Source organism: Camelus ferus, chromosome 3 (assembly GCF_009834535.1).
Source record: "Camelus ferus isolate YT-003-E chromosome 3, BCGSAC_Cfer_1.0, whole genome shotgun sequence".
Lineage (NCBI taxonomy): Eukaryota > Metazoa > Chordata > Mammalia > Artiodactyla > Camelidae > Camelus > Camelus ferus.
Genome location: NC_045698.1, coordinates 106,904,086 through 106,921,009, shown reverse-complemented (window position 1 = coordinate 106,921,009; position 16,924 = coordinate 106,904,086). Strand labels below are relative to the sequence as shown.

Genomic DNA, 16,924 nt, shown 5'->3' with positions numbered 1-16,924 from the left:
GCTGCATGTTCCTGTAGTGCTTCTTATTCTCCTTTCATAAAATGCCCTGCACTTGTCAAACTTGTCATGACTTACTCAATGTCTGTCTTCTCTCACCAGAACAGGGACTTCCTGAGGCAGGAACATACTTGCCTCCTGCACAGTTGTATGCCTAGCATACGGGACAGTGCTTAGCACATTGAAAGAATTAATGGCTACCTGCTTACCCTCTCCCCTCTCCAAACACACACACTCACTTTCACACTCACAAACCGGCTTTCATCTTCTGTGCCTATGACAGTGCCTGGCACAAGGTAAAGTTCTCAGTGAGCACTGGTTGGGTGAATGGATGAATAAAAGAGTCTCCTCTATTGGAGCTGAAGTTCTGGGAGGCCAGGGATCATGTCTTCAGCGATGTTTTCCATCTCTTTGTGAACATGGGATCAAATGGGAGCCCCAAAGAAATGCCCTTGTTACAGGACCAGGTCTCCCGGCTTCCACTCCAGGCAGAGCCAGCAGGTCCTCCATGTCCTCGCTTCTCAACTGTTTACAGCCTTCCCCCTTCTCCCATCCAGCCCCGAGCTTTCTTTCCACAACCTCCCCTCTACCTTGGGGATCAGCCACAGTGGCCTTCCTATGGTCCCCTGAGACCACTTGGGTTTCTCCATCATCCAGTGGCTCCCCTGGAAAGCCAGGAAGAAGGGCAGGAAGAGATACACAAGTTCAGGGGAATAGGGGAAACTTCACTGAAAGAGTGACATTTGACTTTGGCCTTGAAGGGTGGGTTTTTCTAGCAAGGCTGAGACTATGAGAGGTGGAGTAGAAAAGAGCACGAGCGGAAAGGCCTTTCTGGCAGAGAGAACAGCCAGTCAAAGCTCAAGGCAGGACCCGCTGAAATTCCCGGCAATGTGGCTACTCCGCTAAGAACACTGGGGTCCAGCATTAAGGGGGTAACAGAAGCATTAGCAGGGGCTGGAAGAGAACCTGGAGCTGGTACTGTTTTAGAGAGAAGAAGTAGTACTATCATCAGCAATAGGAAAATTAAGATGTGACCTTCCCTTTTAAAGAGACCATTGTGTCACGATGCATGGGCCCTTGCCTTTGCCTTTTCTGGGCCTCAGTTTCCTGTTCTACAGAATGAATATTTTGGATAAGCTGATCCCTCCAATTCTTTCCAGTTCTGAAGTCCTGTGACTGAAACTGAAGTCTTCCCTTGGCTTCTCGTTCCTGTTTGGGCCAGCTCCAGGACTTGTGACCAGATATGAAGTCAGTCTTACAGATTTCAAGACAAACGAGGGCTCTGTCTGCGCAGCTGGTGCCCATTTCCTGTGCCCAGGGTTTCACTCTTGTGCTTCGCGTGGCCGGCTGTCACCACGTCCACAGTGTCACCTGCTCCTACCAGCCTTTCAGCTTCTGGGCTCCTGGAGCACTCCCGGAGCTTGGCCAAGGGAAGGTGGTACAGCAGGTCAGGGAGGGTAGGTGGGCGAGAGGGGCCTACGGAGGGCTGGCAGGACACTGCAGACACCCTGAAGGTCCTTGGCTTGATGGTCAGTTTTCTGTCTTTTTTCCCCCTATACTCACATATGTTCTTTGCAGCCAGTAGATTTTGGAATGAGTCAGACCTGGCTTTGAATTCCCTCCTTGTCATTTACAAGCTGTAGGCATTTGGCCTAGTTTAGTTTAGTTGTTGGTTTACTACTTATTTCATATGTCCATTAGCTCAATTTGCTTGTCAGTGCATCCACTAATGCATGATTCAAGAAACATCTATGGAATACCTACTAAGTGCCCACACAATGCAGGGGATACAGGGTCAACAGGCTGACCCCTCCCTGCCCTCCTGACACAGTGTGACAGGAGTGTTGGGCTGCGTGTCCAAAGCAATAGCCACTAACCATTCATGGCTACAGAGCACTTGAAATCCGAGTACTGTGACAGAGGGAATGAATTTTAAATTTTATTTCATTTTTATTATTTGAAATTTAAAAGCACATCCTTGGTTCACCTTTAAGTATGCTGGAAATAACTCGGGAATGTGAAGCTACTTTTTCAACTGTCAATTTTGTGAACTTTAAACACAGATCAAATATCGCTGATGAAAATTTTAGCATTTGAGTCAAGACGTGCTGGACACGTACAAAAATATGCTGGCTTTTAAAGTGTTAGTGAGAAGAAAAGAATGGAAAATATCCTAATAAATATCTAAATATTGATTACATGTTGGAGAGGGTAACATTTTGGATATATTGAATTAAATAAAAATACACTACCAAAATGAATTTCTTGTACTGTTTCTTTGTACTGTTTCTTTTTCTGTTTCTTTTTACTTTCTAAATGTGGCTTCTGGAAATTTAACATCACATTGTGGCTCACATGGCATTTCTATTGGACAGTGCTGTATTAGTCAATTAAATAATATGATGTGAATTTACAAGATTGTGGTAAGCATCAAATGAGGTGCATCTTAAGTGCTTAGTTCAGGGTAAGCACTCAGTCAGTATTATCTGTATCTGAGTATCAGACATTCAGCTGTACCCCAAGTCACTCCTTTCCCTCATCTTGACAAGTGGTGGCTTCCTGGTGCCAAGATCTAGGTCCCTTGGCAGAGGGTAACTATTTTCCCAGGAGTCTCTTGGGACTTTCATGCAAATAGAGGCTTCCATGCCACCTCTCAGTGCTTCAGACACTCCAAGATGTACCCGTTACAACAACGTCCCGCTTGATGCCATCTCTGTTCCTCATCTTCCTCCTCCTCACCAGAAGTTCACTCTCTCCACTTACCCCCAAATCTGACTCCTTCTCCAGAACTTTCTAAGTCACTTCTGGATTTCACATATTGTTAAAATGCCTCACAATTTTAGGGGCCCAAAACAAGATGGCTTTACTTTCTTTCTTTCTTTCTTTTTTTTTTTTTTTGGTTAAGTAAAGTCATTTAAAAATTCAATCACTGTCTTCTACCACCTTATTTCATGAGAGAAAGAACACTTCTAAAAACGGGACCTTTTTTTTTTTCTCAGAATTTGACAAGCTAGTTCTAGAATTCATATGGAAATGGAAATGCCAGGGACCCAGATAAGCCAAAATCATCTTGAAAAAGAAGAGCACAGTTGAAGGACTCATATTTCTCCATTTCAAAACTTACTACAAAGCTACAGTAATCAAGACCATGTGGTACTGGCATAAGGCTAGACACGCGGGTCAGTGGAAGAAAATTGAGAGTCCAGAGATAAACCCTTACATTTATGGTCAATTGATTTTGATAAGGGCGCTAAGATAATTCATTGTGGAAATAATAATCTTTTCAACAAATTGTGCTGGGACAATTAGATAGGCAAATAAAAAAGAACAAATTCGGAGCCTCATATAGCATCATATACAAAACGGTTCAATATGGAATATAGACCTAAATTAAAGGGTTATAAACTCTTAGAAAATACAGGGGTGAATCTTATTGACTGCGGATTAGGCAAATGATTTCCTAGATACGACACTGAAAGCAAAAGCAATAAAAGAAAAACAATTGATAAACTAGACATCACAATTAAAAACTTTTGCATTTTAAATGATACTATCAAACAAGTGAAAAGACAATGCACAGAATGGGCAAAATATTTGTAAACTGTATATCTAGTAAGGAACTTGCATCCAGAATATATAAAGAACTCTTACAACTCAACAATATAAAGACAAACAATCTAATTTAAAAACAGGCACCATTCCCAGCAACATGGCTGGACCTAGAGATTATCATACTAAGTGAAGTACGTCAGAGAAAGACAAATATCATATGATGTCACTTATATGTGGAATCTAAAAAAATGATACAAATGAACTTATTTACAAAACAGAAGTAGATGCACAAACATAGAAAATAAACTTACAGTTACCAAAGGGGAAGGGGTGGGGTAGGGATAAATTCAGAGTTTGGGATTAACATATACACACTACTATATACAAAATAGATAACCAATCAGGACCTACTGTATAGCACAGGGAATGATATTTAATATCTTGTTATAACCTGTAATGGAAAAGAATCTGAAGAAGAATACATATATATCTGTATAACTGAATCACTTTGCTGTGCACCTGAAACTAATACAACATTGCAAATCAATTACACTTCAATTTTAAAAAATGAGCAAAGGATTTGCAAAGACAGTTCTTCAAAAAAACTGGTCAATAAGCACATGAAAAACTGCTCACGCTCAACATCTTTAGTCATTAGGGAAACGCAAATCAAAACCCCAGTGCCGGATCCTTTCACACCTGCTAGAATGGCTATAATCAAGAAGGCAAATAATAACAAGTGTTGTCAAGGATGTAAAGAAACTGGAAACCTCATATGCTGCTGGTGGGAATGCAAAAAGGCCGCTTTGGGAAACAGTTTGACAGTTCTTCAAAACGCTAAGGCTAGAGTTACCATATGACCCAGCCGTTCTACCCAAGAGAAATGAAAACACGTCAAAACAAAACCCCCTCATACACAAATGTTCACAGCAGCATTATTCCTAATAGCTATAAATGTAGAAAAAGCTCAAAAGTCCATCAACTGATGAAGGGATAACAAAGTGGGGTACACCCATTCAATGGAATTATCAGTAAGCCACAGAAAGGAACGAAGCACTACTATAATACATGCAACCATATGAATGAACCTCAGAAACATTATGCTCAGTGAAATAAGCCAGTAACAAAAGAACTCATAGTGTATGATTCCATTTATTTCAAATGTCCCATAGAGGCAAGTCTATAGAACCAGAGAGCAGATTAGAGGTTGGCAAGGGCTGGTGGTGAAGGATGGGGACTGGGGAGAGACTGCTGGTGGGTATGAAATTGGCGGGTGGGGCAGGGTGGTAAAAATGTTCTAAAACTATATGAGGGCAATCATTGCATAACTCTGTAAATAAACTGAAAGCCATTGACTTGTACACTTAATTTTTTTAATATTTAATTTATTTATTATTGCATTATTCAATTATTTTATTTTGGCAGGGGTGGGGAGGTAATTAGGTCTATTTATTTTTGGAGGAGGTACTAGGAATTGAACCCAGGAGCTTGTGCATGATAGGCATGCACTCAACCACTTGAGCTATACCCTCCCCCATTGACTTCTACACTTTAAATGGCTGAATCTTGTCGCATGCAAACTAAAGCCATTAAACATAAAAGTGGGCAGACAGTATATTGGTTGAGAGGGCAGAGCTCTGTGTCCTGAGGCCTCCGTGTGTCTCAGCTCTGCCACGTTTCAGCAGTGAGACCTCAGACAAATGAGTTGACTGTGCTAAGCCTCAACTTTCTCAACTATTGGGGGGTGTTGTGAGAATTAAACAGGAACATCTTTGTCAGTCGTCCAGGACACAGCCAGGGTTCAACAATTGCCAGGCATTTTTGTTTTTAGATAAGTTTTCATCTCTGAGTCAAGTACAGTCCTTTAAATGAAATAAAGTTAAATTTTTTTTTTTAAATCTCACTGGCTTGTCCTTCTTTTTCTCATTTTGTAAAAACTAATGGAAGCTTCTATACCAGCCAGCATCTCCCTCAACCCCCCGAGCAGCAAGGTGCCACATCCCTCCCTTTGAGAGGGAGATTGCCAGGGCTGCAAGATCTTTAGGGATCATTTACTCCAGCCCTTTCCAAACACACTTTAGGAGTGGAATCAGTTTCACATGAAATTAAAATACTAGTAACCATGATCATAGACAACGATTATTCAGACTTTATCATAAGCCAAGTACCAGGTTCAGCATCTCACGTGCACTATCTCCTTCAATAACCCTCCAGGTACCCAAGGCCACAGTGTTAGTAAGTAGCAGAACCCTCAAATCAAGAGTTTGTTAGTTTAATGCAAAACATCTGTCCTCTGAATCAAGGGACAATTAAAAGGGACCTGACCATAAGCGTTTGCATCCTAGTTCAGATCCTAGACAGGTTACTTAACAGTTCAGTGCTTTATTCTCCTCATCTATAAAATGTACATCCTCATGATACAAATACCATGCAGGGTTACTGCACTAAGAGCTTTGCACACACAAGCGCATGTAATCCACCCAACATCGTGTGAGGGCTCAGTGTTTATTTTCATTATTACTACACAGCACCTCCTCATGAAGAAACTCAGTGTGAAACAAATTAAAGAAGGGCTGTTCCGGTTGAAAAGAGTGGAGGCTCCACTTCTAACTGTCCTATCTTCTGCCCCTTCCCACAAGGCAGCCCTAAGAACCCATCTTTGGGACTCTAGGGCTCCCTGAAGAAGAGTTTGAAACCACTCTTCTTAGTCCATTCTCATTCACTGCACAGATGAGAGAACTGAGGCCCAGAGAGGGCAGGATACCCACCCAAGGTCACACAGTCACTCAAGGGCAGAGATAGGGCTACAACGCAGGCTTTCAGGCTCCCAACTCAGTTGTTGCTGAGGCACTCGGGGTCCTCAGGCCTCCCTGCTGCCTCAGGGGAGGTTGTATGGCTGCCAGAACTCCCAGGTTGGGCTCCCTCCCTTCCCCCGTCTCAGGGATAATCCTTTAAAGAATTAAGTGCAGCAATTATGGGGCTGAGAGGGAGGTTGTGTTACTTTTTGGTAACCAACTGGCATCTTACAGGGATCTCATTTACTGCCAGTTGAGTGCTTAGAAAGAAACTGTCTCACTTTCCACATCTTCGCGAGTTCCTCCCCACCGCTTTCCCCTTCAACTGATAGCAGCACCCGGCTGGGCAATGGGGACATGCGAATGAGACCCCCGACAGCACCTCCTTTCAGGACGCTTCCATCTAGTGCAGCAGGCGGCACCAACCAAGCAAAATCCAGAACAAAACCACAAAACATAAATAGTCTCAAACTACCTTCCAGCGTGCAGTTCTCTGGTTCAGAGCGGAGGGAGGAGGTGGGTCTTGGAGGAAGCACACAGAACATGGCCTGACTGTTGCTATTCCTTCTGCCTGGAATCTTCCTCTCCAGTCTGTGAGGCTGGCTCCTCACTCCGGGTCCCCTCATGGGTCATCTGCTCAGAGTGGTCTTCCCTGGACACCCTACCTGAGTGCTGCCAAGCTACACTGGCCCTTTCTCTGCTTTACTTCCTTTGGGGGCCCACAGCTTGCTCCAATCATTCAACTGATTGATCTGCTGATGTGTGTATTCTGTCTCCTCCCCACAGTGGAATCTCTGGCAGGCAGGATGTGTGTCTGTCTCTCACTTGCTGTGTGCCTGGCACTTAGAGCAGAGATTGGCATCTGGTAGGGGCTCCGCAACATTTGTTAAATGAATGAGAAGGGGAGAAAATGGGAGAGCAAAGTGCAAAGAAGTGGGAGCTGGGAAAGGATTCTACTTCCACGTCTGTCACTAACTTACAGAGGGACCTTGGGCAAGCTGCTTACTCTCTGTTTAACCTCATTTTCTTCAATTGCAAAATTAAAGAACCAGAGTTAGCATCTCTTTCGGCTGTGTGCTCACATCTCCCTGTAAGGATTTTCACACTGAAATATAGTTTTGTCTCTAGACATCTGTTCCACCCACTAAGCTCTATGTTCCTTGGGAGCAGAGACCAGGTTTTAGTCTCCAATCTAAGCTAGCACAGTGCTGAACGTATAGCAGTGCTAACAGTGAGTGAGTGATGTGAATGAATGAATGAATGAATGAATGAATGAATAGAAGGCTCTCAGAAGTTCAGGCCTAGTGACTTAGGGTTCTAGGGTTCCTGTAAGCAGGGGCAATTAAAAGAGGAAGTAGGTTTCCAAGTCTTTGCTTCCTTTGGTGGTTTAGCTTGGATGTCCCCTCAGTCTTCCCAGAGCCACTTCCAGGAGTTCGGGCCATTCCTGCTCCCCCCACCCCTAAGGCAGAGAACTATCTGCCCCACTGGAGGTAAGACCATGGAGGGAGTGGTACAAAGGTGGCATATGTCACAATTGCCTTAAAGAGGGCAAATTACCACATTATCCAAACAGCACACTGCGTAAAGGTGATAGAGCAACAATCCTGTGGACTGGGGCGGTGGGGCTAGACAGAGGTTGGCACACTTTTTCTGCAAAGAGCTGGACAGCGAATATTTTAGGCTTTGTGGGCCATACTGTCTCTGTTGCAACTACTCACCTCTGTCACTGTATCATGAGAGCAGCCACAGACATTACCTAAATGAGTGAGCAGGGCTGTGCTCCAATTAAACCACGTATGGAGATTTGAATTTCATTTAATTTTCATGTGTCACAAAATATTATGCTTGATTTGATTTTTTTTCAACTGTTTAAAAATCTAACACTCATTCTTAGCTTGCAGGCAGTACAAAAATAGGTGATGGGCTGGAATGACCCATGGGCCACAGTTTACTGGCCCTTGACCTAGAAGGGAGAGGATAGGTGTTAGGCAGCCTATCTGAGGGCTTTCTGGAGAAGGGACACAGAGGCACGGAAGGATGTGGACCAGGGAGCAGTGGAGATCTGAGTCCGAGGTGAGCTAGCAGGGGCACAAACTCAAAGGCTAGCAGAGGCCAGGGAGACCTAGGGAGTGAGAGAGGCCGGCTGGGAGGGGCTGAGGGAACTCGCACACTTGTGTCCCATCTAAACTCTGCAGCATCTGAGCTCTGGTGCTTTGCTGCTAACATGCCCATTTTTCAGACCATTGAAAATTTTAAGAGAAGCCTGGATTAAAAAAAAAAAAGAAAGTATAACAGTGCATTTGGCAGTCCTGCGGATCTGTCTCTTGCTTCAACAGTGTTTGGACGGCCCTTACTCCAGCCTCCGACCACCCTTCAACCTTTTTTCCAGTCGCATCCTTCAGAACCAGCCACTGTGCTATCTTCAGCCTCTGGGACCAGCCAACACCGTTTTGTGAGCTTAACTCCTTATTACCGATCAACCATGAGCTCCCAGATTTGTCAGAATTATTCCAGCGAGGTTGAGGCCTCTGTCAACCACCTGGTCAACATGCATCTGCGGGCCTTCTATACCTACCTCTCTCTGGGCTTCTATTTTGACCGCGATGATGTGGCTCTGGAGGATGTTGGCCACTTGTTCCACGAATTGGCTGAGGAGAAGTGTGAGGGTGTGGAGCATCTCTTAAAAACGCAAAACCAGCGCGGCGGCCGCGCCCTCTTCCAGGATGTGCAGGAAAACCCAGGACACTATGGAAGCTGCTATTGTCCTGGAGAAGAACCTGAACCAGGCCCTTTTGGATCTGCATGCCCTGGGTTCTGCCCGCGCAGACCCACATCTCTGTGACTTCCTGGAGAACCACTTCCTGGATGAGGAGGTGAAACTCAACAAGAAGATGTGCGACCACCTGACTAACCTCCGTAGGCTGTCTGTTCCCCAGGCTGGGCTGGGCGAGTATCTCTTCAAATAGCTCACCCTCAAGCACGACTAGGAGCCTCTGCAACCCAGCAGCCTTTATGGAGCCCCTCTGGTGTCAGGGCTTCTGCCTGAAGCCTCTCTGCAGTCACCAATCAGCTTTTAACCATCCTGGAGCCCTCTCCCAAGCCTTGGACCAAATGGAAACAATAAAGCTTTTTGCAACAACAACAACAACAACAAAAAATAAAGTATAGTTGGTTTACAATATTGTGTTAATTTCTGGTGTACAGCATAGTGATTCAGTTTTATATATGTATTACATACATACAGTCCTTTTCAATTCTTTTTCATTATAGACTATTACAAAGTACTGAATATAGTTCCCTGTGCTAGACAAGCCTGGATGTTTTTTGAAATTAAAAACTTAAAAACAGAGTGGGTCAAACAGAATGTGAAGAGGGATGACTGTGTCTCATGACTCTTGGCTTAGGATGTGTCTGGAGATCATTCAAACCAGAGTGAGGGGGAAAGCTTCTAGACTGGGGGAGTGTGCCTCTCAGGACAGGTGGACACTGGGAGGAGGGGACCAAAGTCCACTGGATAAACAGGGCCTATATTCCCAAAGAGTCCATTTTCCTGAAATATTTTGGAGGAAATCATTGTTAAAGTGCAAACATATTTGGATAGATCGCAAAACTTACATCTTTTTCCCTTTTTTTTAATTAATGAAAAAAATTTTGGTTGGCATTACATAACGTAAAGTTCACTAATCTTCATTGTACAGCTCAATGAATTAGTTTTGCCTGTTCCTGAACTTGACGTACATGGTATTTGGGGCCTGGCTTGCTTCTCTTGACATGTTGTCTGAGATTCCTCCATAGCATTCCATGTAGCAGTGGTCTGCTATGTTTTGTGGTCATGCATTAGTGCTCAGTCCACTTATTTTACTGTTAATAGACATTTGGCTTATGTCCAATTTTTGGAGTCTATGAATGACAGGGCTATGACAATTTCTGCTGCGTGAGTCTTTTGTGGACATAAGCACTCGCTTCCCTGCAGTATGTGCCCAAAGTGGACTTGCTGGCGGTCTGGCCGATGCGTGTCTCAGAAGAAGGATGTGCTTGCTGTGAGCGGTTTTAGACTCTGCCCCCAGGCCCTCAGGGGCCCAAGCCCTGTATCCTTTGCAGTTAGGTGCCACCATTGGAAAACTTGAGAACACTGGTGTAGGAGCAAGAGCATGGAATGAAGAACGGAAGCCAATAGATAGTACCATTATTAGCATCATTTTGCAGGTAAACACACTGAGGCTCAGAGAAGCAAGCTGATTTGTTGGAGGTCAGGCAGATGTTAAGGGGAGACCTCGGGTTCAAATCCAGATTCATCCAACTCCAGACTCATGTTTTTAACTGCTCTGCTTTAAAGCCTGGGAGTAGGCAGCTGTATTTTCACCGGCCCAGTGTCCATTCCTCTCTTTTTGCTAACAGCATCCTAGCTGTCCGTGGCTATCTGATGCAGTCTTAGTGGGCTGTCACTCTGGGTACCCTCCACCCTGGGCCAAGGTTCAGGCTCAGCACTAGGGTGAAGGGAGTAAGGTGTCTAAGGTACCTAGGGTGCAAAATTTCAGGAGGCACTCACTCTCAGGGTCAGACAAGTGTGAGGTCATCTTTGTCCTCAGCCCAGCCCTCCAGGGGGTCCAAGCTCAGCCAGCACCCACCACCCCACTGACCCCTCAACCCCGGACAGCAGTCTAGATCTTGAGAGGGCCAACTCATGGAGAGGAGGGGCATCTTTCTGGTGATGAAGGCCTGAGTGAATTGCCCATCCACTCCTAATTCTTGCCTTTGGGGAGGTCTAACTGTGAACCCTACACTGTCATTCTCTGCGTCACTGATAACCGTGCACTAAACTCCCCTTCTGTGTAAGTAAAGGGTTGGTTTCTGTGACTCATAAGGAACACACTATATGCTAGAGAGCAAGTTGCCTGACGTTTCTAACCCTCCTTTTCTCCATCTGGAAAATGGGAACTCCATGCTTAGCACTCCAGCTGGAAAACACAGCAGGTCCGTGGGTGAGGGATACTTCTAAGCATTGCTTCTCAGCCTTGCTTCCACACTGGCATCAACTACAGAGACTGAACAATCCGGCGCCCGGGCTCGCAGACATTCAGAATCTCCGAGGGTGGGCCGCCATGGCAAGTTTGTAAAGCTCCACAGGTGATTCCAGTGAGCAGCAAGGGCCGAGAACAACTGTTCTAAACAACTCGGGATTTCTGTGGGTAATTAGTAGCTCCACTTCCCCTGCAATGCCCCGTGGCTCCACAATTGGGACTTCGAGTATCAGCACTGGAAAGGCCCCCATCTGGGCAGCAGGCAGTTGGGAGGAGAAACAAGAATTTCTTGGGCCTCCCTTATCCCCGGGTTTTCAAGGATCCCAGCAGCAGCCTGGTGAAAGCCTGAGGGCTTAGTTCGAAATCCTCAGGCAACTGGAGAGGCTTGTGTCTGGGAGCTGCCGAGGAGTCTGCAATCCCAGAGCCGAGGGCCATGGAGAGTTCATTTGGGCCATTTCCTTGCCTCTGGGCAGGAGGCACTGACGGGGGCCCCGGAATAGGCAGCAGGAGAGCTGGGTCAAGTCTCAATCCTGCCACTGGGACATCAATCAGTGAACCTGGGCAAACAGCAACAGTTGCAAAACGAACAGATCTTTATTGAAGAATCACTGTGTGCAAGACACCAAGCAGGTATCCTCAATCTGGACACATCAAAGAACTCTGATGTACAGGAGAGAGGTGGGACCTGAGGGTCTGCACTTGTCCACGGGCATCCAAGCAATTCTGATATTGGTGGGCTCTGGATACTGACCCTAAGGCTAAGTAATCAAGGTGATTCTCAAGAGGGAAGCAGATTTGAGCATCACAGCAGAAGGTGCTGTGTCGGGGAGGAGTGGTGTGTTTTGAATGGTGAGACAAAGTGAGTAAACCCAGACACAGACATCGAGCAGTCCCCAAACATCGGGCCCTTACTTTGCTCAACGAGTACTTGATGGAGTAGGACCTACTGCTGTGTGATACAAATTCCAGCTCCACACCTACTCCTCCACTGGTCACTCATTATGTACCAGTTCTGAGTCTCTTGCATTGTCCTCAATGTATATCTAGGACCGAGAAGCCCTTTAGCTTTGCTCATGACCACTGGCCTGTGACACTTACATGCAGTTTATGCAGTGCTCCCTCTCATCTACTATTTTAGATAATTCTCATAATTTCCTGGGGGAGGTGGCAGGCTGGACTGACTTATCATCCCTCTTTTTCAGCACAAAACTCTCAGGGTCATGTGGCCAGTAAGAGTCAGTAAGAAGAAGGGCCCAAATCCAAACCTGGACATCAGACCCTACGTCATCCAATGATCCTAGACCAAGATTATCTTTCTGCCTCTCTGCTTGCTCATCCATTTCTCCATCATCCTTTATCATCCATCCACATGTCCATCAATACACGTGTCCATCCAACCATGCATTGCTAGCTTACTTTCACCTGCTTATTTCTGTCATCTATTTAATATACTCATCTATGTCTATGTATCCATTTAACACGATTTGGTGTCTATAGCCATCTGTTTACTGCAAACATTTGCAGAGCCTGCCATGCGTCGCACTCTCCCTACTTTGTATCGCCTGTTTCTGCTCTCCAGATACCCATCTTCCCTCCAAATGCTTTCTCCTCTGACCTCTTTGCAGGACCCTCAGTCTGTGTGGCCACGATCTCCACTTGACTGTCTCCTAACCCACACTCTTCCCTGATCACTTGGGAGCAGACCCCTTGTCCTTCCATGACTGCCCCAACCTGGCCCCGTTCCTCTCCATGCTAGACTCCACAGAAATATTGATTCACTTGATGACTGGACTCCTAGCTGGGCTGTTTGCAGCTGGAGAGCAAAGATCATGTCTTTTCCAACGTTCCATCCCCCTCAGTACCCAGTCTAGGGCTGTGCACATGTTATGCATTTTGTTCACACTGGTTGCCTGGAATTCACAGTCCTTGGGAATTGGAAGGAATTTTTCAACTATTATTCATTCAACAAATCTTGCATAGTTTTTCTTGCTAGATGCTCTTGCCAGGCATAGAGATGAATGAGTACAATTTTATTTACAGATCAGGGGAAGGAAGCCCTGTGAAGGACAGGGCCTTGCTCAAGATTCAAGGTCCCACAGCTGTGGCAGAACCTTGAGGACAGTGAAGAGAACGTCACTACTCTGGACCGAGACAGCTCCCGAGTGTCCCACAGAGCTAGATGGTGTGCGCTTGAAGGTCCCCAGAGAGGAGGTATGGGGAAACCCTGGGCTGCTTCACCAGGTCAGACCAGTCAGGCTCCATCAAGAGCCACGGGGAGCTACCTTCTGGGTGGCAGGGAGAGCCTGAGTCAGCAGTGCCTATACAGATAACATCAGGGTGACCTGCTGGCCAGGGAGGGAGGAGGGAGCCCTGAGGCCAAGGGAAGGGAAGGGAAATAGGGGACCCTAGCTCCATTCCAGAGTACCACACCCTTGATACAGGATATCTGGGCAATGGAGTCCAGCTCCAAGTGCCAAGGACACTCTCATTAGGCTGGACTTTCCTGGAATATCCTGTTCTTCCCATGCTTACCTATGTTAAAATCACTCATAAGATGTGATGTCAGAGTTTATGTAAGAGTTCAGAGGTTCTCAAACTTGAGTGAGCCCCAGAATGAGCTCCGAGCATGGGATGGAGTGATGTGTATTGTACTCCATGAAAAGCCCCCAAGACATGTTGAGTGAAAAAGCTACAGAATGACTCACAACTTATTGTTTTAAGCCCCATCCCCATCCTCTTTGAAACAAACAAAAACCCCAAATGCTATATATTTCCTACTGGTACATTTATATGTGAATGTAAGTATCTAGAAAGAGTACACACTTGAATGGTTATATTGTTTGTTTTTGGAGAAGGTATTGGTGGTGCTGGAAAGAGGGCTTCAGCCTTTAATGTAATGTTTTATTATTTCAGAAGGAAAATATACCATGTATTATTTGTATACATGCTATACTTAAAGATTTCTCCAATTTTTTTTTCACCCATTTTCTCTGGTTGAAAGTCTGAGAATGCATTTTAGCAAAGTTTCTGTGCTTCTATGGAGCTGATCCACGAACTGCACTTTGAGAAAAGCTGACCTAATCCCATCATTGTACAGATGAATAAGATGAGAGTCAGAGAGGGTCAGGAATTTGCCCAAGACCACACAGCATGGTAGTGACTAAGTTGGGCCTTGAACCCAGGATGATTAACTCCATGGTGCTCTCCTGTACATGGTGACGTGAGAAGGAAATCAACTAGGAGAGTGGAGGTGGAGGGGCCCATGGACGTCCAGAGGCTGAATGTGAGTGGTGGGGGCTCCGTGTACCACTGAGCTGGGCCAGTGAGCAGCCTCTTTAAGGGAGGGGGTACCGGGATGGTGGTGGGGCGAGAGGAGGAAATATTGCCCATCTTTCTAACTTTTCTTTGAGCCACTGTGTTCTCAGCCCCTCTCCCTTTCTGGGTTTCCCTGCCCTTGTGCAGCCTGCCGCTGACGCCCTCCTGTTTCCAGCAGGGGCAGTGGCCCCTGTTCAGACAGGGCAACCTTGGGCAATTCTCTTCCCTCTCTTGACTGCAGGTTCTTCATCTGTCACCTCCACAGTGGACTGAATCAGAGGCTCCCAAACCTAGCTTTGCACCCTCTTGGAGGCTCATTTAAAAATGCTGCCGAATGCTGGGCCCCTCTGTAAAGGCAGTGAGGGGGAAGGTGGGCTGGAACATGCATTTTTTCACAACCTCATTTGTCTTTCCCTCTATGATTCATAGAAAGGCTTACATTAGAAAACCACTGCACTACCAGTCTTTTCCCCCTGAGCAACCCTCCCTGAGCCTTGGGCCTCGGGCGGCCTGAGGTCTGGCCTGTAGGGTCAGAGCACCCGGCAATCCTGCCCCCAGGAGACCTCTCTCCTTGCAGCCCCCTGGTTCCGGATTTCCTCCCTCAGGGCTGGCCTCTTCCTCGCCTGGGCAGAATGTCTGGAATGTGGCTGCTGAGAGAGAGAGACAGGGCTGGTCAGGCTGCCAGAGCTGCCTTTGGAATTCAGGCGGCAGGGAGCAGACTCCAGCCCCGGAGGGCCTCTGTCCTGCTGGCCTCGAGGTGACCGGGCAGGACCCAAGCACCCAAGCAAATGAAGAAGGGAGGGTGGTGGGGAATCTCTCTGGGCCTCAGTCTCTTCATCCAGAATCATGTCCTATTTTCTACACGTGTGGCCTTTTGGCACTCGCAAAGCCATTTCACATCTACCTGTCCTCTGTACCTATCACATCCCATGACCACTATCTGGAGAGCTACTGGAAATTCATAGATGAATTAGACACCAAACTGATCCAGAAAACCACCATTTTTTTGCCTCAGGCATACTGCTTAGAGTTTGACAGATTCATCACTTTAATCTTGACAAGCCCTGCAAGGTAAGAACGCCACTTGGTCACCTCCACTGCCACTTCCATTTCAGATGAGGAAACTACTTCCCAAAGAGGTTAATAATTTGTCCAAGGCCACACAGTTGCAAGATAGCAGAGCTGGGTTTGAGTCCAACTGTCTTCCCTCAAGTCCAAACCTCCCCCTACTCCCCTGACAAGTATAGCGAAGGGGAGAAGGACCACAGCGGTATCCTGCCCTGATCTCACTGTGAGACCAGAGCCAAGCAGTCTGTACTCCGCAAGGGTGCGGAATCCCTAGCGGTTCATGGGGAGGCCAAGAGATGCTCCTGGCAACCTTGCAATGGGCCTGGTAGATGCAGTTGTGATGGCAATCTGGGTACAGACACAGCAAGAACCAGTGGAGGGTGAGGGGCTGATCTGCAGACCTGCTACCTCACCTGCAAGGCCAAGTGCAAAATGATAACGGGGAAACCTTATTCAAAAGTTATTGAGGTTTGCAACAGAGACAGCAGGGCATTGGAGCAAGAGCAGGGCCTTTCTGGATGCAGGTGGCATGCCCATGGATCCAAACCCTCTGATTGGACTGGAGCATAATGTAGGGTGGAGTTTAAGAGCACAGGTTTTAGATCTAGATAAACTTAGCTCAAATCCTGGCTCTGCCATTTAAGGGCATGACAACCTTGGACAAGTCACTTTAAGTCTCAGTTTCTTCCTCTGTAAAGTGAGAACGGTAATAGCAGTAACTTATTGGAAGGATCTATTTGAGGATCAAATGAGATGATGCTTAGGCTTGTACTTAATAAATGAGAACAAATATCAGTTATTGATATATTCACCACGGTTGTTATTGTTGTTATTACTATACAACAGGGAGAAATGGGAGATGATGCCGGAAATGTGGTTTGTGGTGGTGGAGAAGGGGACGTGGTGGGGATACTGGTTCTCGGGGCCAGGGCCACATCAGAGTCTAGGGGCACGTAAGGGTGGAGATTACATCAGAGGTTTCGCTTCCCATCCTCAGGGTGGCTCCCCATCTCCCAGGATTCCTGTTGGGGTGATCTAACAGAAGGCACTGACCCAGCCAGCCGGGCTCCAGGAGCTCTCAGCACCAGCCCCATCCCCCAGCACCAGCCTGGGCCGGGCCGACTGCGGGATGGATTGGGCAGGTGAGCTCATTCTCACCAGCCTGACCAACAAGGC

At 46.5% G+C, this 16,924-nt stretch overlaps 1 protein-coding gene across 1 annotated transcript; it reads left to right on the top strand.

The window, feature by feature from the left end:
* The first annotated feature begins 8,780 nt into the window (after window positions 1-8,780).
* LOC102513452 (ferritin light chain) lies at window positions 8,781-9,346 on the top strand. Its single transcript, XM_014567241.2, is given in 2 exon segments — window positions 8,781-9,074; window positions 9,076-9,346. Coding segments are annotated over 2 exon segments (504 nt in total). The 5' UTR covers window positions 8,781-8,826; the 3' UTR covers window positions 9,332-9,346.
* The last annotated feature ends 7,578 nt before the right edge of the window (window positions 9,347-16,924 follow it).